Source organism: Etheostoma spectabile, chromosome 16 (genome assembly GCF_008692095.1).
Source record: "Etheostoma spectabile isolate EspeVRDwgs_2016 chromosome 16, UIUC_Espe_1.0, whole genome shotgun sequence".
NCBI classification, from domain to species: Eukaryota; Metazoa; Chordata; class Actinopteri; order Perciformes; family Percidae; genus Etheostoma; species Etheostoma spectabile.
In genome coordinates, this window is record NC_045748.1 from 1,250,277 (window position 1) to 1,275,599 (window position 25,323).

Sequence of the window (25,323 nt, forward strand, 5' to 3'; positions counted from 1 at the left end):
TACCTCAAACAAGAACTGAAAGACTCTTTGCTCGCTACAAGAAGCGTTTCAAGCTGTGATACTTGCCAAAGGGGGGGTACAAGGTATTAAATCTGCAGGGTGCCCAAACTTTTGCAGACGCCATTTTTTAGTTTTCTCTTGTTTTGAAAGTGTAAATGATGAAAATAAAATCTATCTTTTTGTGACATATTATACAATGTCTAATCTATCATTTGATGCCTTTTGGAGATTTTTCAATCTTTTCTTGGCTTCTTTATGCACATTAATACAAATATTTGCCTGGGGTGCCCAAACTTTCAAGCCCCATTATACGTAACGCTGCCTCTTGTGCTTTGCTGTGGTGTGCATTTTGAGGAATGTGTTTTGGAAAAACAAGCTTTTCTTTTTTGTGCCCCACTTTTCCATTTTCTATGTTTTGGTGGCTGGCAGCTTAGTATTTGAAATGGGATTTTGTCATTTGGACATATTGGAATCAATACAAAGCAGTAGAGCTTCCAGTTCAAACAAACACATTTGTTCTTGGGTCCAGGGTTCAGTGTAAGAAACATAGATCTAAATAAAGCACATTTTTGTGCTTTTTGCAATGTGTTACAGCCGTTTCCGTTGGTTTTGAGTTATGCTCCAGTAGACACCTTGCTTTAGTCAGTCATAAAAATCTTACACATTCAGGCAGAGTTTGCAGTGCGTGTATGCGCACATGCTGACTCAGGTGGCCAGAAAATGGTTGAGGCACACAAATACTAAACCTAGGGTCATGGTATTTAAAACTCTAAGCTGAGCAGGTCATCCGGCAGAATACATCCAATCTCCCTAAGAGCAAATTATTCAATACCACCCTCCCTGTTGACATTAGCAGCACGGCCACTTGTGTTCTTGGCATTGGTAGTGCCCAAGGCAAGATCATGAAAATATGGGCTGTAAACATTAGAAGACTAGTGCAGTGCCTGTTGAAAGCGTGCCTGTGTGGAACGGGCCGATTGCTTGGCTTCCGGTATTACTGCTTGCAGCTCCTTCCCAAAAGCTCATCCAAACTATTTCACACCAACACAGCGCTTCCTTAAGTCTTGAGCAATACTCCTGCCATGAAATAGTTGCATCACATACCCAAGTCATTGCCAGTTACCATCAGTAACACCAGTGAAATACACACAGAAATACTCGTTGGCGGGATAAAAACCACCCAGAGCAGACTTTACCATTAGGCAAGGTAGGAAACTGCGTGGGGCCGAAGGTAAAAGGGCAGCTCTAGACTTATGTGAAGATATGACTAATATTATGTTAATATTGTAACTCATTGCACCCCAAAATAACTTACAGAAAGCCCCCAAAGGGCTCAAAAATATGCAAACCAACTGTATGCTACTAAGTAACTGTGTCCTTCAGAGGGAAACATTAGAGTTACATTTACCTGACAGGGTAATTTAGGTTTTTTCAACCTGAACCACATTTCCTCATGCATTTGTAGACTGATGTGACCAAAATTTTTTGAAGTTGGTCCAGCATTAAGCAAGGTCGCAATGACAGACTGGCAAGAACTGAGCTGCAGTGTAACCTATTGGGGCAATTCTGCACTTTTTTGACCACTAAAAGGGATTTTTTTTATTTGCCACTGACAGGCTGAGATTTTAATTAAAAGTGTCTGACAACAACATCGATCTCACGAGGTGACTTCTTGTCTGAAGACAGCGATGTTGAGTAGCGTGAGTTGGGTTAAAGCCGATCTAGGAGTGGTTTTGGAGTAGGCTACAAAAATGATAGGATTGTGTTATGTTAAAGATTTTCAATGTCATGACTCAATATTTAAACGATTTTGACAATGTGGAGGTTGTTATAGTTGGATGGCCGCCCGTATCTTTTGAGCCAGAGTATATGGGTGAGGAGAGAGAGAGACTGCAGCTGCTCAGGGTTTTGTGCTGTCAATAGGCTAGATAATACATCCATGGTTTTGTGTTATCTGAAAGATTTTTAATAACAACAATGATCCATAGTCTTTTTTTTTCTCATGTCTCTATCACAGCCCTGTTAATTAGAGGGGGAATTCCTCTGATGTGGTAACACAGCGTTGTATCCGGGGTGTATCACTGGACACATCCAGACCACAGATATCTGGCAGCAACAGGTCCCACTCCTGACAACATATTATTTGGGCATATAGGGGCACAGCACCCACGGGAGTACTACCAATATCCCGAGCCTCGCAGCCCTCCAGCCGCTGCTTCACCCTCCTTCGTCTGCTGCCTCTCTCTCTCGTTCTCTCTCTCTTTCTCTCTGTCTGTATGAAGATTTGGAGTTGGTATCAAAAGGCCCTGATTAAATCAAAGCATGAACAAAGCATGGGGGCGGCTGTGGCTCAGTGGTAGCGTGGTTGCCTGCCAATTGGAAGGTTGGTGGTTCAATCCCTGGCCCTGTAGTCCCATGTCGAAGTGTCCTTGGGCATGACACTGAACCCCGAGTTGCGCATCGGAGTGTGAATGTGTGTGAGTGTTTATCTGATGAGCAGGTGGCACCATGTACGGCAGCCTCGGCCACAGTGTATGAATGTGTGTGAATGGTGAATGTTTCCTGTATGATGTAAAAGCGCTTTGAGTAGTCGTTAAGACTAGAAAAGCGCTATATAAATACAGCGCATGAACACCAAATGTTATTTTTTTCAGTATCTTTGTGGCTGGAAAAGCATTACTGGCATTCACAAGGACATCTGGGGGGTATTGCACCAAAGTCGAATTTATAAATCCAGAGTCACGGATAAAACGAGGCTTGACCTAGTTTATCCGTGCATCCTGGCTTTGTGCGTTTCACATAGGCCAAGCCAGGCTGAGGAGGAGCGACTAGCTCGATCTGGGTTTAAGTAATTTGGATAGATGTGCGTTCACGGCTTTCCTTAATAGGCCGTGATGTCAATCACAGTTTTATTGATGCTAAAGTGGAGAATACTCTTTGTGCACATTTTAGAGAGTGTTAGTAGCAACTTATTATGAAAGTATGATAATGTGAAACACATTATTTTAAAAAAAGAAACACGGCCGCTGTAATGAAATTGCGAGAGAAAGCGTGGCAGACGATCAAACTGAATGCGGAAGTAGCCTAAAAATATACATTAACTGACCACTGTTCTAAACTGAAACAGTTATTGTACTCTTTGCCTTAAAAGTGAGCAGAAGACAGCCTAACGTTACTCAGGAAATTCCATAAAGATCATTTACAACCACTAATCCACAATGCTTGAATAGGCCTATGATGCATACATATCTCTCTCTCTCTCTCACTCACTCCGCCTCCCGTTTCTCTCCTATGGGCTAAAATATAATTTACCTAAGTAACATTACCTTCCACTGCTCGCTTTTCAGCCAAAGTGTACAACAGTTTATTAGTGGAAATAATCAGACTAACTCCTTGAATGGTTTCAGTTAAGGGCAGTAGTTTGTAAATGTATATTTTTAGATATATCATTCAGTCAGTCTGCTTCTGCCACGCAGAGGCCGAGGTTTCTTTCTTTATACGCTTTGCTTCCTTGTATACCTATATGTGGACATAGAAAAGACACTGAAGAAATTAAAAACTATAAAGATGATTGAGTGATAAATATAATCCACACTGTAAACATGACTGTAACACAGTGTATTCATCAGTTATTTCCCCCCAGCAAAATATAAGGTCAAGAACCATTGAGGTGTCCTCTTCCTGTTGTTTCATGAATGCATAGTATGTACAGTAGCCACAACTATGTAGTTACTGGGCAAGTGAACTAAGACTATCATTAAGGAGGATTGTACAATTATAAAAACCTATAATAAGTGTACAATCCTCCATAATTGCAGTTCACTGGAGAGAACACACATTGTGTGCTAAGAATGTCAAATTAAATGCACATGGAAGAAGAACATACATGGTCCTTTGTTAAAGAATACAAAAATAAATAAATCAAATAAATAATTAAAGGTGTATTTGTCCCTGACCAGTCTGCCATTGTCAGAACAACTAACACGTCTATAGCACTTTATATATTGTCCTGCTTCACTGACTTCATTTAAAACACATATACAACTGTATCAGCCTTTTTTTAATTATCTCAACAACTGCCATAATATATTCAGCAAACTTCTAACAACAAGCAGTTTTCATACAGCAACATGACCAGCAACATGTACCTGCTGTATTTGAATGCAGGCTGATAACAATAAAACCAGTGCTGAGTGAACAGAAACGGCCCCTGGATTAATAAATCCTAACTTCTACGGTTAGCCTGGTCAGGAGCAGGCTAGCTCTAGAGAAGAAATCTCCATGGTAATTTAGGGGCCTCTGCTTTTGTGCAGACAAGTCAAGTCTAAATTCATCCCAGATAACTGGACTATCTTGACTTAATCACTTATTCTGGTTTTGCGCAATACCTTTGTGGCATCTCAACCAAAATGAAAACAATAATGCACTTACAGGATGTGTTTTCTTTTAAAAGGAAGTTTTTCCTTGCCTCTGTCGCCTAGTGCTTGCTTGGGTGGGAATTGTTAGATTTCTGTAAATAACATCACAGAGTACGGTCTAGACCTGCTCTTTTATGAAAAACATAATGAGATAACTGTTGTTGTGATTTAGCGCTATATAAATAAAATTGAAGTGAATTGAAATGGAACACTGAGGTGATACACCTTAGATTCACGTAAGATTTAGATAGAATAGCCATATGCGTGTCTACCTAGAACATAAGGAAGAATTCATTTTTCTCTGTAATTTGCACACAAACTGAAGTTTTTAAAGACTCTGTAACTTTGTTGTTGGCAGCCTATCAATTTATTCCGACTTTGACCTTATCAGTGGATATGTGTCTGGTGCGCTTGTGATGATTAGTGTTTTTTTTGTAGTTTTTATATGTAAATGATACAGAATTGGAAAAACTGGATCTGCATAGCTTATTTGTAATATGTCTTTAATATAACGTAATAAGAAGATGTAACGGCGTGTAAAGATGTTTTAGTCTTGAAAGCAGGTTGCCTTGTTAGTGAAACAGTTAATGGGGAATGTGGAGATCAAGACAACTGCTTACCCAGCTGTGTTGTAAAATAAAAACTACCCTTTTAGATTTTCATTAAAATGATGTTATTGTTAATTTATTCATGCCTTGCTTTCAGAGTTTGCATATTGAATATTTGGATGATGAGCCTCTCGCTGTCTCCAGAGACAAGGGTTCAGCTCTCAGCAGGGAAACAAGCTGCACTGCTCTCAGATAAGAGCACTGCTCTCCTAAAAAAAACGTCACGTTTTGTGTAACGGTGATTGATTAGTGTTTGAGCATCTTAAACTGTGTGTACAGAAGGATCCCTGCCTGGTCATGCCAACAACTTCCTCAATGTCAGCCTAATGCTGCAACACCAAAGCCTGGTCGAGCCTGCAGACTCACAAGATTTTACACACGGGAGAAGTTAACCTTCAGGGCGCAGGGCTTTCTGACAGAAATCTTCTTAGATTCAGGCCGTTTCCTTGGTTAAGTTAAGGAAAATGTCTAAACAGACCCTTTCTGGCAAAAAGCCTTGAAGAGTTTAGTCTTGAGTGATGAATAAGTGTCACAAGTAGGTTTCATATCTTGTGAATACACATATCCTCTTACTAAAAATTTATAATTTTAGACCTTTATTGAGAGTTATTAGCACAGCAAGTAAGGACATTTAGAATAAGGTGTAGTACTCATCAGGCGCTTGGATGTCCGGACACAATCTATAAAAAACTGGTACCATGAAAAAAACTTGGTACCATGTGTCATTTGGAAATCATAAAAAAACATTAACTTGATGAGAAGCTGAAAACTGTTGAAACAATTAGTCAATGAATCAATTAGTCGACTGAAATAAAATGAATCACTAACAATATTTATAATCAGTTAATCATTTAACACGTTCATTCACCAAAAAAATCCAAACGCTCACTTGTTTCAACTTCTCAAATATGAGGATTCCTTATTTTCTCATATATATTGGATTGCAATATTTTGGGGTTTTGAATCTTTTTTACTCTGGTATGACATTTTAGAGACTAAACAATTATTAATTTAAAACATAACAATTAAAAGTTATAGGCACCCATCTGTGGGTCCAAAATCCGTTCTCTCCAGTGTCATTCCAAAGCTTGGCCCTATACAGTTAGACATCTAATTGTTATGCAACGCAACGTTTGTGAAACAACAAATTATGTAGAGGCATGCACACAGGTGCTGTTGGTATTACCCTCAGTTAGCTTCGTTGGTGTGTGTTAAAGTGGGCTTGTTTTTATGTTTTTATTGATGTAATGATGAAAGTGAGTATATTATGATTGTCAACTGTGTATCTGCATGTTCCTGTACTTCTCTATTCTTGTGGCATTTCAATGTTGTCTGACTGGTACTTGAAGGGGTCATATGACCCCTTCATTTTGCCTTTCTGTTTCTGTTTGCCTTTCTGTGTTCCTCTTACGTTTTTAGTATAAAACAGAAGGAAGGACATCTAAAGCTTAACCTTAACTTATCTTTAGAGGTAACTGAATAATTCATTGTTTGGATTTGAACCGGGCATCATGGAGAAACACACGCTGTTGGGTTCGTGACTGCAAAGAGTTCCGCTAATTTTAACGGGGATAAGACAACACTGCTGCTGTTATTAACACTGTAGTCAAGTAATTGATGCTGAAGTTGCTGTTTTTGGTTGCTAATTTAACACTTTAAAATCTGGTTTGTTGATGCAGGCCTGTGGCCTGCCGGCGCTGTCCGTGGTACTGATATGATATACTGTAGACGTTGCCGTTTGGCAGAGTACTGTGTGTCTTATGGATTTGCGGAGCTGGGGGGGGGTGAGCCTAATGTGGGTGTTGTATGAATATTCTGCCCACTCTCTTTAGCCTCGGCTGCAGCCGCACCTGTGACTGGCATACAAATCTCTGTCCTGTGGACTGACAGTCACTATAATATAATACTGATGTCATATGAGAAAAATCTCATAAGCACACTGTTGAATTGCTACAAAACAGAGTACAGCAAAGCAAAATCATAAGTTACTACATGAAAAATAATTAAAGTTAAAATTTAAGTTACTAAAATGTACCCCTATGTATTTAACCTTTATTTAACCAGGAAAGTCCCGTTGAGGTTAAAAACCTCTTTTTCAAGGGAGTCCTGGCCAAGAGGCAGGCAAAAACACAATCAATTACATTATATTACAATATATGAGTATTATAGGAATTATTACACAGGGCATAAAGTGACAAACTAAACTAGTGTTCCAATCTTTTATCATGAAGCATGCATACTTTTTTAAATTTATATTTGTGATAGGCTGATTAATCTGTCAGCCCCATTAATGGGCTTTTTTAATAATCGGCATCAGCTGATGCCTGCTCTCACAGGGCCGATTAACAATGAATGTCTACAGACAGCCATGTGGTGTGGCTGCTGTAGAATTGTTAGTGCTATAAGTAAGCGTAATACAGACAATAACAGTGTTAAATCAATGTTCATTTAAGCTTTGAAATGTTTGTCTCATGTGTTTAAATTTTTATATATTATCAGATGCAAAAAAAGCATTATCCGTCGGCAGCACTGCTCTCTGGATGTTAGCATGAACATCCGCCATAGAAAAAAAACACTAATTTCTATACTGTGTTTATGAACAATATAACTAATTTTACCATTCAGCAACTGGGGAAGAGGCCCACTTGTAAAGCTCCACCCCCTCTTGTCAGTAGGAGTGTACCGTCCCTGTTATCATTTTAACCTGATTCCTCTTTGTTGGCACTTTGACGTCATAATTACCAGTGAGACAATACATGGGATCTACAGTATTTAACTTTAGTACAAGGCACTTTTTCTATTCTAACTTTCCTTTTTCTTTTTTAAATCACAAAAAGAGCCATGCAGCTGACTCTGAATTTCAATGCCCTTTTGTGTGATAAATCACAAACATTGTGCATCATAGACATCTGATAGTCTTCCTCATCAACGTCCACAAAGCCGGCGCTCACGCTTCAGCTGTCCTTACACGACAGCGGACTACCCTCCCTGTCTGTCTGTGTATGCTGGTTTTCATCTAGCTAGAATGACTATGATGGATGGCTTAAATCACTCCCAGGGCTTTACAATCATCACAGCACCAAGATATCCTCACCCTTCAGTTTTGGAGAAAATGAAAGCTTGGCTGTGTAAATGTTACCGCATAGCCTTGCTTTCCTGCCGCCTCCTCTTTTGACATGAAGCTTCTTACAAACCTTACAAACCACCTCAGCCTTCTCACTGAAATCTAATGCAGTAGAAGGTCACTTCTGCCCTTCTGTTGACATCTGCCGGGTTGGGTTAAATTTAATTAAAGCCAAGAGGAAAAGGTCATGCCTACTGTGATGTCAACATATGAAGGTAACAAGAGAAGCAACTGGACACATTTTAAATGTTGTAATAATACGTTGTAAGTTCACCAAGTGTTTGGTAAACACATAATTGAAGTTTAAAATTAAAATAAATGTGTTCAGCCTCACTTACTTTTTTTCAAACACACACATAAATTATATATAAAACATATAAGCTATGTCCCAGTTCAGGCAGTTTATAAAGCTTGTATACTCTCAAGCAAATTTGAATTTTATTTTTAGTTTGCCATACATTTTCATAACATATATAGTTAATTTCCTGCCTAAAACCTTCTCAGAAGTGAGTTTAATAATGAAACAGTAGACAAAAAATGTAATCCTGGGGCTGCAAAGGATACAAAAGTTGGGTCCTCCAAGTTCTGTAAAAGGAGGCCGCATTTGTGGACTGCATTTGAAGTAGCCTTCTAAATGAAATTAAATGAAATGGGACAGCCTTGGTTGGACTCAATCGGTCTACGAATGCAGTCTCCGAAGGCAGCAGCCCGGGAATTAGGACAAAGCTAGTGTATACACATGGACCGTATCTAACTGAATAAAGAGAGTGTCAAATACATAGATGGATTAAGGCCAAGTGTTTTCAATTTGCACAGAGGTGATTTTCTATCCTCTCTGATGATAAAGCAATACTGCTGAAAAAGCACAAAACAAATCAGGACAAAAAAGGCACTTGGCAGGTGCGTGTGTGTGTGTTTCTCTCTAACCGTAATACATAGTGTTAGCCATCTAGAAAATAAAGAAGCATTATTCCAACGTAATGCTTTTTAAGTGTTTTAGGGCGTTTTCACACCTGTAGTTTGTTTTGCTGTGGTCTGAATCAGTTGGTGAGTTATTAAACTTGGAGCGATTTGCCCTCGGTTTGGTTTCACACCTGGAAAAATCCAAACGTACCAAATTGCGTCATTACAAATCAGGCAAGAACGTCCACTCCTCTTATTGGTCGGATATGTCTGGGGTGGGAGCAAGAAAGTAAATACAGGAAGAGGGTCCTGTGTTGTGGTCTAGTGGTCAAACCAGCTCATTTCATTAGAATGATCAGACATAGTTACTCCGTCTGCTCTGGTCACCGAGACTTCACGCTGCCGGCGTCTGTCTCCAACTTTAGCGGCAGCTGGTTTGACCACGGAGATAGGATGACGGACGGCAAGCTTGACAGCTTGACCCGTTTGCTGCTCTGTTGCATCGCAGATTGATAAACACCTGACTACAGGAGACATTAGCTGAGACTTGCGGACTAAGTATAAATTCAGTGTTTGTGTGATTTAAAAATCTCCACGTCATCGATAAGCGATGTTCCGTGCTGTGCTGAGTCTTCAGAGTATTTAAAGAAATCCAGAAAGTTTTCTGTGAAGCTCGTATCGAGGTTATAGACCAGTGACGTCATTGATGGCGCCCGAAAACCTCGCTGCCCGTCCATACCACGTGAATGGTTAACAAAATGGTTCAGACCTTTGCTCGAGAGTCTGACAGATTCCCCTCAGAATTTGTGGTTGGTATTATTGAGACATTTTTAAGATTTCCACATTTGTGATTGTTTGGATCAGGGGTGTGCAATTCATTTTCCCAAAGGTCCACATGACAAACAGGGACTGTTGTGGAGAGGGCCGGACCAATAGGCTTAACTCAATTCTGCTCAATATCAATTTGAAAAAAGTGAAACAGACATAGTACAAATGCCGAAAGGGCCAGATGTGTCCCGCGAGCCGTACAGTGCCCAGGTCTGGTCTCGATATCGATACCGCAACGATATTGTGGTTTTGACACTTTGTGCTTTCACAAAATATTTACACAAGAGATTTTTGATAACCATCAGTAATGTAGATATAATGACTAACCGTTGCAGCAGTTTTAAACAACAAAATTAATACAAACATGGATAATTATCACTTAGGCATTCAAAACAAATCGACTCTTTCAGCTAATGAAAAGAACTGAAGAATCCCCTTTGATCATATTTTATTCTGAACAGCCTTTGATGTTTAGGAGAGTTGTTCACTTCTCTATTACTGAGTCAAAAATCATGTCCAAACACAGCCAGCATGTTAAGCCACTAAAAAAGGGTCCTGACAAAATTCACTTTGATTCACTTTACTTCCAGTTCATAAAAGAAAAAAAAAGGTTATAAAATACAATCTAAAATAGCAATTCCTGAGCTATTGTCGTGGCTCTGCCATTATAGGATTGAAATTGACCTGGATTCTTTTGTTGCTTTGATACATTTCCTCTTGTCCTTCTTTTCCGCCTGTTTTCACTGTGAGCGGTCTAATAAAGCAGAAATACCATTAAAGTAATCTTTAAAAGAGCATTTCTCCATAAATGGCATTGAGTGTCTGCGCCATGACGCTTCCCCAGGTCATTTCAGGTGAGGACTGAGGCCTCCACATACTCTTTTTAATGAAGACATTTACCAGAGCTGCATCTCTGAGCTCCCACCAAAAGAAGTAGTCGGTAATCCAATCTAAAATTACAGGGATAAAAAACCATGATTTTGAACAACTAGAATGCAAAAGGTAATATATTTTCCCATCCTCTGCCATGTACGACTGGATTCAAAATTTATATTTTTATCCATCAGTTGTCTGGAAAGCCTTTTGCGCTTTGTGCTACTCTTGTTTGGACACTTACTTTTTTGAGATTTGAAAAATGTCTCTGATGCTTATCGTTAAATCTGCAATAACTGATTTTTTTCGGCCACTTAGCAACAGTTGCTTTATAAACATCCAGAAGATACAAAGCAAAATGATCAATTATTTGGAGTGGTGTACCTGTTACCTTGCGTGGTGGCTAGGTGGAAGTATTTATAACATGATTTGTTAGAAAACCAGGCCAAATAGCTGCTGATAAGCACAACTTAGACTGAAGGAATGTAGCCAAAGTAGTCGAGGAGAAAGGATTTATTGTCCCTTGAAGGGAACTCAACTCTGTGCTGCTGCTGTTAACAGACATAGACAGAAACTTCCCAATCCATAAAAACGGCATCAATTAAAACATAGAGAGATTAAGTGCTACCCAGGGCGTTTAAGGCTTTCATTCCATTACTGATTATTTTTTATGTCGGTTTAATTAAGGGCTAAAATACATGCGGCTAAAATGGTAATTTTATTAGTTAGACATTAGTCTTTGAGGTTTCTCAAGCAAAAATAAAAGATTTGGTGTTTGGACTTCTGAGGTGAAAAACTTTTCAAATCCCATTCATTTTTGTGTAAGCTTTGCTTTGTTGTGTATACTGTAATCATTACATTCCTGTGAAAGCTTATACAATTTGTCATCCTTTACTGTACAGATTTTTCTAAAATCGGTTGTTTCATTGTGAAATGAAACAAAAATAATGTAAACGCAATAAACAAGCAGGCATCATGCAGGGTTTCAACATATTTTTTATCATGCTTTGAGACCCGGTACATACTGTACAGAAGAAGAGACTAGCACATAGAAGAGAACATGAATAAATACAAGTATGTGTGTTATGCACTTGTCATGAGTGTTTAATAGTTAAAAGGCAGGGAATATAAAGCAAAGCCCATAATAAAACCCATGCTACATACAGTAAGCTGTTATACTGTAGCTAAAAATAAACCTGGCAGTAACCTGGCAGCTTGGTAATGAATAAAGAGAGCAACACTGCTAAGGACAGCTACAAGCAACTAGCTGACATCAGCTTAAAACAATGTCGAACCACACTACAGGCATCTGCTTGACCTTGTTGATTAAACAACTCATAAACTAATACTCTATACAATACTATAAAAACATCCTCACAGTACCTAAATCAAATATTAGAAGTACACCAAGGCTGCAGGTACACTAACAATAGAATTTCTGTCCCTGTGTCTGCTGTGTGAAGTGGAAATAGGCTCCGCATTAGAGACTGCACAGCTGGAAAGCACTTTAAAGGCGAAGCAAGCCATTTGTTTCTACTTATTATAGATGGGCGACTGTGCCCACACTAGTAGAAAAAGCCTGCTGTGCTGGGAGAAAAGTGAAGGCAGTGCGTTGTTTCCGGATTTAATAAACATGAGATTCAAATAAAAAATGCACGGACTGCAGACCACACAGTCAACTGAAAAGTGTGATCGCTACCCAGAGGCCCATTGATCAAAGTCTGGCTTGTTGACAGGCACCTGGGCTTCCTCATTTCCCCAAGTCGCCAGGGAACACTGAGGAGTAAATAACAACTGCTGCTTTTCACAGAAAAGCCATGCCTGTTCACCCACTCTCCGCTTTTCTTTTTTTTTCTCTTCTCACTTTGGCGGTTTGATGCTTTTTTATTATAGTTTTGTTTTACTCTTAATTGTTCTAAGCAAAAAAAGCTTTTATTTAACCTAGCGAGGCAGATCTTTGTAGTGGGATTTTGTTTACTGATGTTTTATTGTTCTTAAACTTTACAAATAAAGAAACAAAAACTGAAAGCACTACTAAAAAAGGAAAAAGACAAATTGCCGAATGTAGCCTGGGTTACCACTTCACACTGTTCACACTCTATGCTTGATGGTCATCAGTTAACACTCTGCATTGCTAGGTCATTAAACAGTAGTTTTTAGCTCTAAAGCCCCTTTCCCACTGGACAAAAAAAACAACTAGCATCCGGCTTTTTATTCGGGGTAAATGTTACAATTGGGATATCACGGAAATCCATCTAGTTAGCCTTATTAAGCTTAGCAATCGTCATGGGCGGCGCCACGTCCCAGACAGAGCCATGGTGCCGCTGCAAAACAGCCTTGGGGTTGAACGTGTAAGTTCAGAAACTAAGATTGGACAAATAGTTTAGCCAGCTGTCTGGATTTACCCTGCAGAGATCTGAGGTGCAGTTAAACATAGTCCTCAGAAATTGAGTTTAAAATTCCAACACAAAGAAAGCATAAGGTTTTGAAAAGCGTGAAATTCGAAGGAATTTCCGTTGGCAACGGAGCAATCCCGGAATTTGGAAGGTCGTGGATATAGACTTGGTAAAGTAAGTAATTTGTTTGTGACTGAAAAGCAGCAAACTAAACTAATCAGTGGCAATCATGGGCGTGGTTTAGGTGACTGTGGGTTTAAAACAACAATGGGGGATGTGATGTATTTTTTGAAAGTGTCTGCCCTTTTCCAAACAGTCTCAATGACTGCTTGCCGTGTCAGGTTAATTCAGTGCTGTTTTAACTTTAAACATTGTCTTTCTTAAACCCCGGCCTAAATCATAGGGAGGGTTGAACACCTACAGTATTGTCAACCTTTAAGGGCACTGGTAGTTTCCAGAAGCAGATAAAGGGGAAATAAAGACAAACATTGACCGTGAACATTTTATAAACACAAGGAATATGAAAGCTTTAATTGTTTTGTTGATAAGAAATACGGAATATGCAAGATTTTTTTCCAAAATGTTTTTTTTTTTTAATATTCTGTCAACTGCACACACACACACACACACACACACAAGCTCTGAGTGATATGAATACACCCTCAGATGTTCTGTTACATTAGGAGTCGGGCTAAGGGAGCGAGTATGAATACAGCCCATCTGTTTCTCTGTGATGTGGTTCCTGCAGGGCTCTCTTCACATTATCAATTGCCCCACTGAGCCAAATGGTAATTGTATCATATCTGTTGGCACAGACTACAAAGTCACAGCAACTGCCCTGTCATACAAATGGAACAGACAAAATGAAAAAGCTCCGTGGATGTTGACAAGGTTCATTTTATAAATGCAGACTGCATATTTTCTGCGAAAGTGACTGTCGGTAGCTGTGCTCTGATTATGTTTGCCATGTCTCACATGGCAATAACCCATACCACGGATAGAACAAATGCTCACTTTCTTCAATATCTCTCCTCTGGATGTTTTTTTTGTTGTTGCTATTTTTGGGCAGTGCTCTGTGGTAACACTAGGGCTGGGCGACGATATTGTAGTGTTGACTATTGGTCCTTTCAGAAAATATTTACAAAATGAGATTTTTGAGAAATAATCATCAGTATTAGGCCATAATGACTAAGTGGGTAAAGGCAAATAACAGTCTGGTAAGTTCAGAATGTGACATCACTTTACTGAAATGCAGCATTTAAAACCAGGAAAAGACAACACTTATGCCATATTACGATATTCAAAATCTAATGTCAAATCACGATATCAATATAATATCGGTATATTGCCCAGCTCTAGGTAACACGTGTCTTTATGGTCAACTTGGAGGAAACATTTACGGTATTTAAAATATGCATGAGTGTCTCTTTGGAAACAAAACTCAAATATGCCTACTTCTAACTAGTCAGAAGAGCACAGACAAAAAACACACAAAAACAGTACTGTCACAGGAAGTAGTGCACCAATGTGGGACTCCAAATTGATTTTCATGGCCTAAATGAACCTCAACACATGTTTTCCACACAGCTCACCTCCTGAATGAGATGAAACTGACTGGTCATGATTAACCCACATTGGTGTTAAAAATCACTATCCCTTCACTGTTATTTTTACAGTCTATGTTGTGACTCTCACTTTCATATTTTTACTCCAGTAGTTTGTCAGAACTGAGCTTTCTGCAGCCTTGAGCTCACTGTTCAGCAGATTGTAAGGGATCTTTGTCCTACAGACTCGCCTTTTGTTTAAACTACTATATAGAACAGAAAAGAATAAACAGATTTCACTGGAACAAATAGGCAATTTGGCAGGTAAACAAGTAAGAGACAGTTTAGTTCAGTAAAACATCTAGAGCTTCAGGCTCCGCCAGCAAGCAGCCCACAGATCATGTGCCATTTATTCTTAACAGTAGATCTAACATAAACAGTCCTTTTCTTATCCCTAAATTGTCAGTTCTACTGCTTCTGTGTCCTTGTTGTTCTGTTTGCATACATGTTTTTGTATATCTACTTCTCCACCGAATAAACCACAAGTTTTGTTTTTATAAGGTGTACAGTTTCAGTAGCCAGGAATAGAAAAACAACCCACAGAAATTAAGATCATGTTCTGTCTTTACCACAGCTTAATCTAAAAAGTAGGCAACCAGCATACACGCTTGGGATTTTATTAGATGATGTCTACACTGCTAAAATGCTTGTTAAGAAGTTGGTAGAGGGTCCTGTAAGGTTTAAGCAATACTTTTAAAATTAGCTAAAATCCAGACTTTCTTTAGTCATTTGACCTTTAATATGAGTTTGAGTTGTCGGGCCAACGCTGACCTCTGCTCAGACCTGTCGCTCGGCATTCACATCACTCTCTCAGTCCCTCCACGGCACGCTTTAAAAATGAGTGCATCCACTAGGGTGTCCTGTTTCCTCCACTGCCGCTGTCTGAGCCGGAGCCGATAAACACCTGGGCCCAGTGCCTGAATCGGTACTCTAATTCAACAGGTGCTTGACATGATCGTCGCATGTGTCTTGGATATATTTAGATGTATACGCGCGTCTTGGTAAAATATATAATAAGTTAGTGAAGCAGCATTTTCACTAGCCATTATTTTGTGGGAAATTACATTATTATTATTATTATTGTTATTATTATTACTGTTATTATAGTTGTATTTGATTACAATTGACTGTGGTGTGCAAGTATTAACTTGAACTAGAATTACAACCAGCCAGATCATGACTCTGTAAGCTCTAACAAAGCACTGTAAAGCACTTTGTGACCCTTCTTGTCTGTGAGAGGTGCTATATAAATAAAGTTTACTTACTTACTTACTTACTAACAGGGATGACATATTCAGCTGTGATAAGGTTGAGTATAAAGTTTCTTGTGTTTGAAAACTTTCAACTGATTAAGACAGACATTAAAAGAGTATGGCTTCTTAATGCATAAGTGGTGCAGGAGTGTAGATGATTAATAGAAAGTGGTTTGGAGCGCAGCCACAAGCGCAACCGTTGCCTGGGCTGCACTCGCCATATAACGCCGCGGCTTTCTGGTCTGAAGTGCGGAATTAGGTGACTGTCGGAGCAGATGGATCACAGGTGTCCTCCTGTATTGGGCCATGGCTCAGTGGCCCAGCGATTAGGGTTGCAATATTATGTTTATTAAATACTTATCCATGTTACCAAGGAGATGTTCAGATCTGTTTTCTCAGCCTTAAAAGTCCCATGACGTGGTGCTCTTTGGATGCTTTTATCTAGACCTTAGTGGTCCCCTAATACCATAGCTGAAGTCTCTTTTATATAGACCTTAGTGGTCCCCTAATACTGTATCTGAAGTCTCTTTTATATAGACCTTAGTGGTCCCCTAATACTGTATCTGAAGTCTCTTTTATATAGACCTTAGTGGTCCCCTAATACTGTATCTGAAGTCTCTTTTATATAGACCTTAGTGGTCCCCTAATATTGATGCCATGATGTCTTTCTCTAATGGGTGAGCTAAATTCTCTGGGTGGGCAAAGCAGAGAAAGGAGAGGTAACCCCTTATGACCTCATAAGGGGCAAGATTCCAGATCGGCCCATCTGAGCTTTCATTTATTCAAAGGCAGAACAGGAAACCCAGGGCTCAGTTTACACCTATCACCATTTCTAGCCACTGAGAGACCATAAGCAGGCTGGGGGAATGCATATTAATGTTTAAAAAAACCTCATAAAGTGACATTTTCATGCCATGGGACCTTTAAGCTGCTATTTGAGATACACAATAACACCTACCTACTTACCTACCTACCTTCTAGTAGTACCCACTCACCGCAGGAGGTGGAGGTACTCTGTAAGAAGTAACAGTACTCATGAGCACACAAATCAGTAGTCCTGGTACTCATTACTGGTAAATTATGGCCCATTTTGGCAATGCCTGTGCCTACAGCAGAATCATTTGTCCTGGGAGTTAATGCCAATTGTAAGTTTTCCACAGCAGATGTTAGTGGGTGAACTCTAAGTGGGTTTTTTGGCCAGTAGGAAAAGGGTATCTGACTTCTTTTACTCCATAAACAATCCAAAGAGAAAGGATAGTATAATATATGAACTACAAGTTGTATATCTGGGTGTCTGCAAGTCTTAAAATTGTTAAAAATGATTTGATTTCAAAGCCTAAATGCTGTAGTATTTAACATTGCTTGCATAATGCTGTGTCTGATATGCAGACAAAAATGTAGAGGTGTAAATGCACTGACTTTCCTGTGAGGCATTCAAAATCATGTGCTCAAAATTGTGCATTACATATCTTCAGATATGCCAACATTGACAGGTATTTTTCTATATTTAGATTTCCTAATCATGATGTTGGTCTTACTTTGAGAAAGGTTATCTATTGCTGAAAGGATTAATAAAAAAATGGATAAATTAGCCACTCTGCAGTAATTAATTTGTCAATTATTTTGATAATCAGAAATTTAATGATAAACGTTTTTGGGAGAGGCTTGCATAAAAATGAATTGCATACACTAAATTTGTTTTCAATTTAGTGAATAATAAAAACCCTTTTATAAAAATGCTAATACATTATAACAAGACTAATAGTCCACGGCCATGTTTGCAGCTCGGTGAAGTTGTTTTCATGCACATCAGTGCTACAGTTGTATGTAGTAGTATGTTTACCATCTTAATTTAGCGTGTTAGCATGCAAACATTTGCTGATTAGCACTCAACACAGTACAGCTGAGGCTAGTGGGAATGTTATTAGTTCTGCCAGATATTGGTCATCATTTTTTTATTTTGGCACATGTGCCTGCCTCAGAGAGTGTAGACATACAATGAACCCACACCAATTGATAGCCCAGTTGCCACACTGGTTTAAAGATGAACCAATATTTGGCCACTAGAAAAGCAGTCTTTTCTTTTTAAAGATGATTTTTGGAGGCATTATAGGCGTTTTTTGATAGGATAACTGAAGACATGAAAGGGCGGGGGGGGGGGGACATCCGGAGGACGAAGGAAACATCTTTAAATATTTTAATCTAAAATCTAGAGCGAACATGGCGATATACAGTGGCTCCTAATGACTACTGAATACTTTGTGCATACAGTATATGGTAAAAATATAAATCATTAAAGGCTTATTCACTAGGTACAGCATTACAGACATACAAGATATTGCACTTTTATGATGTTTTGAGTAATTTATCAAGGTCACTATACTCTGATCAGTAATTTAATACTTGGCAGTTCCAGCAAACATTTCTTCAACTATCTACCAGCGTTTAAGAGCAGATGTTATCAAAACATCTGTGAGTATCTGTTATGCTCAACAGACTCTGGCTCCTATGATGGATTTGTTTTCAACATCTTCCTGCCAGCATGTATTCTCTGTTAAAACGTGAAGACCCCCAGCAGAGTTCTTGCTGGCCTTATATACTTTACATGGTCTGACTCTTCACGTTGATCTAAGCTTTAGGCCACTGTAATGCAGTTGAACACATCAGCTTGAGGTGGAGGGATAATTTGTTGTAGTCTTGATATTTTTGGGATAATTAGTATGCTCAGGCAGGATCGGTCAGTCAGGCTCAGATTTCACTCAGCATGTCCAGCTGCACTGCGCTTCACTGCTGTCAGAGTTGCATCATTAAGATCTTCTTGCTCCAGTTTTTTAAAAAGTTTTCTAAATACATTTATCAATATCTTATTTCCCTGTGTGTACACATATAAAGGTGAAACTACACTGAGACTAATATACAGCCAAGTAACAGTAATACTGGTGGTTTAGGAAATATTACTCAATAATGTTCTGCATAGATAATACAGATGTGATATTATGATAAAGGAATATTAAGCAGGTTGAGGTGCTTTATACATACTGTGAAACTATAAAAATGCTCAATACACAGAAATGCACACAGCTCGTTTTCAGAAACTGGGCCTTTAAACGAGCCGTCAGGGCTTCTGTACAGTTGTGATGTCACAACAATACTGTATATAGGTAGAAAGCCCCGCTACAGTTCCGTTACAGTCATTCCCCCGCTGCAATGACAGTGCAGAAATTCTGTTGAATCAACGATGAGGTTTTGCAGACTGGGTTTTAATCTTGAGACCAACCAAGAACAACTTTTTTATCACAGTTTTATAGTGTCTCACAAACATCTTCAAAATATGCATTTCCGTCATATTTCCCCCCATCTCATGGGCCGGTATTAGATTCTGAATGTATGATAACCTTCAGCTAAAATACCACGGTTCAACGGTATTGCGGTATTGCAATTATAGCTCTAAAATGTATTATTTTGAAATGTCTGGGTAAAAAACAACTTATTTTCCTCCATTGAACATACAGTATTTTATTTTAAACAGCATATATAATTTATATAATAAAATAGCACTGGATTAAACATAAATTTAAACTAAATATTACATGATCTAATTGCGTTCATATGAAAAGATATATCACTACAACTACCCCTACTATTAATAATTAGCCAGTTACTTTGAAAAAGTAATCCGACTACTGATTACACCTTTAAAAAGTAATTTAGTTACTTTACAGATTACTTTATTTTAAAAGGAACAAAGTTAGATTACAGGTTTCTTTATTAGTTACATTCAGCAGCTACTGAAAACATAAAAATGACGTAGTTGAACCAGAAAACTATTTCCTGAAGAAATACATATAAAAATAAAATAAAGACATCTTTCTTGACTTCACCTAACATAAATGTTTGTTTTCATATAAAATAACATAAAAACAGTTTTTCTTGACATTTTTAACTGTTAACACTGTAATGGCAAAACTAATGGCATAACTATTTATAATTTAAATTGTTTATAAATGTTACTATTAAATTCTTTTTAACATGTTTTACAAACAATGACCCTGTTATTCACATCATTAGAGCAGCAAGGAGTGGTTTTATGAAACAGAAGAGAAAGCTGTTCTGTGAGGCAGCTCGGCATTGACAGTAGTAGGGATCTTGTTTATTATGGCATGAAAGAGAGCGAGTCAACTGGGTTTAAGGGCAGTGTTTCCTCTACAACATGCTGCCAGACCAACTTCTTCAACTCTTCCCCACTTACTGGTCCAGTGGGTCCAGCTTTTGTTGTTGTGCTGCGACTCCAAATGTTTCTTCAAATTTAGCGTAGTGTTTTTGTAACTAGATAGCACTTTGTCGCCACCAGCACAGAGTGAACAACGGACCTTAATATTGCCATCTTTAGCTGACAAAAACTCAAAACAGTGACGATATTTCCATCTAGAAAACGTGCATCTCTCTCCTCCCTCCACTGTCGTTTGTTTGTGTCCCTGCGTGGTTCACATGATCTGTCCTCATGCTAACTGACTCGTTGCATACGTGACTTCACTCCCCCCAGAGGCAAGAAGAAAGCAAAAATAAATATTTTTACTAAGGAAAATGACAACAATAGTAACGCAAAGTGACTTGGATAAATAACTTTAATCTGATTACTGGTTTGGAAATAGTAATGGTTTAGATTACTGGTTACTGAAAAAAGTGGTCAGATTAGAGTAACATGTTACTAAGTACGCATTACTCTAATCTGACCACTTACAAAGTAACGCGTTACCGCCATCACTGTGAATAATATAAATAATGCTGCAATATACATTTTTCTCAATGTAAACATGAAACATAAACATGTAAACATACACATATGGTGTGTGTGTCTGTGTCTGTGTGTGCGTGTGCGCGTGTATTTACTTTGTCCAATCACATACAACACAGATAGTCGCAAAACCAGATGTACACAATGGTGGAAGACTTAACCAACAGACGTGATACCAGCTTACCACCAATTTATTTTAAAACTACAGTTAAAGTACTAACTTTGCAGAAAATGTGTAACTGTTTTTTTCCCCTAAGATCTGGCTCCCTTCTGAAATACCATTAACACTGGTCTTTTACAGATTGACTGTCACTGTTGCAATGAATATTCTTATAAAAAAAAATCAAAGTGATTTTTCCAGATCCAACCAATTTTGCATTTTTTGTCCAGAAATTCCAGAACAAGTTTTGGTCAATGGCTTCTTCTATTTTGTTAAGTTCTTTAGCTCTGTAAAGCTCTTTTCTTCTTATTGATGAGTATTTTAGTACCTGATGGCATTGGACCGGTATTTCACCATCATGAGGTTCTCTTTGTTTTTAGTTAGATAGTATTCTTAGTTGTTTTCTGGCATAACCACATTCATTATCATACAATTTTTCTTTTGGAGGTTTGTCTTTTGTTACATTATGGGCTGAGCTCTTTTCTTAGGGTGTGGACCTCCGCCCATAAAGCCTGCACAGTCAGCAGCTGGGTGACCTGGATGGTGGAGTACTGGTTGAAATCTTCCATCACTAAGGGCCTAGTTGTCATGGCCTGGTACAGCTTGTGGATTTCAGTTTTCTTCTGTAGGACCATACTGCTTGGCTCAACTGCTGGATGTTGTTTCTCATTGTTGTTGTGAAGGCAGGTCAAGGTCTTTTCTTTGAAGTCCACACAATTCCTCTCTAGGATGGAGAGTCCCTCTCACAGTACCTTCCCACTGGTGGAGAGTTTGGGACTGCAGTGAGTAGAGGAGGTCACATGACTGCTGCTGGGGACAGCTGGTCTCTCTTGGGTCTCCGGCTGTTCTTTCTCTTTTCTGCTATAACTTTCCTTGACTGGAAGTGATTGTAAAAATGATCAGGGATCGTGATTGAGCCATTGCGATAAATCTTGATAAGGGTGGTACAGGGGAGGTCTTCCTTGCAGATGTCCTCTCTCTCTCTCTCTCTCTCTCTCTCTCTCTCTCTCTCTCTCTCTTTTGTATATGTAGTTGTAGTTTGTATAGATAGCCTGTATTAGTATTATAGCTGAATTGTGGGATACTAGATTACCAGAGATTTTGATTTTATTTTAAAAACTCAACCTTTTAAAAACTTAAAGCTGACACATGGTTGGTCCTTTTCATTGGTTTCTGAGTCATGAGCAATAAGTATTTCATAGTTCTTCTTATAATAATAAAATGTTATTGAAAACAGAGGACTACACTTTCTTACAATTACCTGCTTTCTCAAGTGTGTTTGTTAGTTTGAAAAAGGTGCTGACCTTTTCAAGATACCGTCAACACCTCAAGATAAATCAGTACACCAGAACACAATCAAAATCAGCGTTCTCTCTCATTACTGCACTCTGCAGTTTGAGGATGAACTAAACCTCCCTAACTTGGTCTGGTTTGTTCAGATGTGATGTAACACAGAATGCAACGTGATCAGTGTTCCGGTGTCTCAGAGGAACTGAAGTGGCTGAAGGCTGAGGGGAATCCCTGATTATTGATGACCGCAGTGGAGCTCTGGAGTCAGGCAGGGAGAGGACAAAGGAGAAGACTTATAATTAGAGGGAAGAACAGTTGGGGAAGAAGGGAGCGTGTGGAAGAAAAAGAAGGTGAGAAGGGGAAGACAAGGGAGGACAGAAGGTGTTAGAAGGGGAGGAAGGAAATTAGAGGAGAGAAATTAAACAGGAAGAAAATCATATATGATAAAAGGTAGACTGCTAAAGTAATAAAAGAAAAGAAATTACTTGTTAAAATCTTTAATGAGCAATACAAAGATAGTAATGGAAGCTAATGGATCTAAGTAAAGTTTAACAGTTTGCAGTGTAGGTCTCACATTGAAGATATATGTCTGGACTTTGGCACACTCCATTTGTCTGTCCCTTTTTTTAATAATGGAAGAAGCTACAATCTACAAACCCAAATTTTGTTAAAAGTTATAACCATTTAAGAAGACAAAGGTATAAGTTGGTAGACGCGGTCAATATCTAATCTCTCCGCTGTTCTCCTCCTCCGCCAAGGGACAATGGAAATGTCAGGAGAGTTGAGGTATGAGATGTGAAACAGGGTCCCTGCGCAGCATGCAGCTAAATCAGGAGCCTCTCAGCTCAGAGATAGAAAACGTCATAGGGAAAAGAAAGGACTAGCATACTGGTTAATTGGCAGCCTTTAATTGTACAAATAGACTACCGTTTCAACATGAATATGTCTTCATCAGAGACAAAGAAAGCAGAGAAGGTATGAGAGGCAGATGGGAATCAGTCTTCATCCACAATTTTGCTACGTTTATGCCTCACGTCCACACTACCCCTAAACCGGAGACATTGGACACGCTGCTGTCCTTGTTTTGGTTTGCTTTGTAGTCTGGACGGGCACTAACGAAGACCTATGGAAACCATGTTGTCGGTCCAAGCTAATAAATCCCTGTCTTACTTTTCGCTGTTTATCTTGCTGAATCAGGTGCCTCTTTACGGAGCACCAAAGGTGACATGGAGGGGAGAAAAAAAAGGGAAAAAAATAAAAAAATAAATTTACAATTAAAAGTCAAGATCTCGCAAAAGTGTTTGTCCCCTGTGCATGTTTTTTTGTTAATCCTTTTTCTCCTCTATGTCACTTGCGGGGCTCCGTACCTCTCAGCTCAAGGACAGAGAACTTCTGTAGGAAAAGAAGGACTGAAGCACACTGGTTTATTTGTAGTCTTAAATTGTCCAATCACACGAACATATTAATCTTCATCAGAATCAAAGAAGGCAGAGAGGCAAAGAATAGTGACACAGTGTAATTTCTTTCCGAAAAGAAACCTGTCTTGGATTATAGAGCCGATCTAATTGCAAACGTGTTTAAGAAAGAATCACTAGAGACACTTTCAGAGCTAGTTAGAGACGCACGTTATCACTGACTGTGATGAAGAAACATCTCGCCACCTTCGCCTTTGTAAGAAGTTCCCAAACAGTATGTACTCGCAGTGATCCAGCACTGATTGGGTGATTTGCAGGTGAAAGAAACCTAGACTTCTTGGTTTTATTTTGTCAGCTAGGTCACATTTAAACTATCGTGATTTAAATTATGTTGACTATTTACTAGTTATGTAAGACTATTTTAAAAGCTTAGAATTCTATATAAAAAAGGTATGCATAAAGCTTTTAGGCTGCCCTATACGTAATTGTAGGCCCAGTTTATAGGTGCTTTAAGCGATGTTGGTTGAGGTCACTTCTTGTTGACGTTCAAAGTATTGTCAAACAAATGAAGGCTAGCTCGCCCCACCGTCCCCTCCCTCTCCCTTCTGCATACTAACCCCTCAACCCTCACCCCCAAATCCTTCTTGTCTTGGCTTTAACACTGTTTACATGTTTGGTGGTGAAGGTGGGCACAGTTTGTTTTTGTAGTTGTTTGTAGACTCTGGGCTGTCTACAGAGACCGTGTTTTTTACAGTGTGTTCTGGAGATAGGCAGCTAGCCGATAGTGAGATGTTTTTTTACAGTGTGTTCTGGGGACAGGCAGCTAGCAGATAGTGAGGAGATGTTTTTTTACAGTTTGTTCTGGAGACAGGCAGCTGGCAGATAGTGAGATCTTTTTTGCAGTGTGTTTTGGGGACAGGCAGCTAGCGGATAGTGAGGAGATGTTTTTTACAGTGTGTTCTGGGGACAGGCAGCTAGCGGATAGTGAGATGTTTTTTACAGTGTGTTCTGGGGACAGGCAGCTAGCGGATAGTGAGATGTTTTTTTACAGTGTGTTCTGGGGACAGGCAGCTAGCGGATAGTGAGATGTTTTTTACAGTGTGTTCTGGGGACAGGCAGCTACGGATAGTGAGATGTTTTTTAACAGTGGTTTCTGGGACAGGCAGCTACGGTAGTGAGATGTTTTTTTACAGTGTGTTCTGGGACAGGCAGCTAGCGGATAGTGAGAGATGTTTTTTTTAGAGTGTTTCTGGTAACAGGCAGCTAGTGGATGGTGAGATGTTTTTTACAGTGTGTTCTGTGTAACGGCAGCTAGTGGATGTGGGATGTTTTTTACAGTGTGTTCTGGGACAGGCAGCTAGCTGATAGTGAGGAGATGTTTTTTTTCAGTGTGTTCTGGGGACGGCAGCTAGCGGATAGTGAGATGTTTTTTTTACAGTGTGTTTTCTGGGGACAGGCAGCTTGTGGATGTGAGGAGAGGTTTGCTGTATGTGACAAAATTTTTTTGTAGCCTAAAAAATGTGTGACATCGGTTAGAGCACCTTTTAAAGGGGTGATGAATGCAAAACCGATTTTACCTGTCATAGGTGAATAACGACAGTTCAGTGGGTAAATAGGACATAATCAAAGCATTAATCCCATTGCATGCATTGCCTT

The 25,323-nt window shown here is 39.1% G+C and overlaps 1 protein-coding gene and 1 long non-coding RNA gene across 5 annotated transcripts in view; one reads left to right on the top strand and one right to left on the bottom strand.

The window, feature by feature from the left end:
- whrna (whirlin a) overlaps positions 1-25,323 on the top strand; it is a 300,442-nt gene that overhangs the window by 170,390 nt on the left and 104,729 nt on the right. For 3 of the 4 annotated variants that reach the window (XM_032539554.1, XM_032539557.1, XM_032539556.1), the window contains exon 4: positions 1,492-1,494. The exons of the other annotated variant lie outside the window; for it this stretch is intronic. In XM_032539554.1, the coding sequence (XP_032395445.1) occupies positions 1,492-1,494 (3 nt within the window). The remainder of the gene's footprint in view (positions 1-1,491; positions 1,495-25,323) is intronic. 4 annotated transcript variants of the gene reach the window in all.
- The window catches only part of LOC116704256 (uncharacterized), a 15,756-nt gene continuing 9,814 nt past the window's right edge, over positions 19,382-25,323 (bottom strand). The window contains exons 2-3 of the long non-coding RNA XR_004335633.1: positions 20,230-20,235; positions 19,382-19,493 (exon numbers count right to left, since the gene is read on the bottom strand). This is a non-coding gene — a long non-coding RNA (uncharacterized LOC116704256). The remainder of the gene's footprint in view (positions 19,494-20,229; positions 20,236-25,323) is intronic.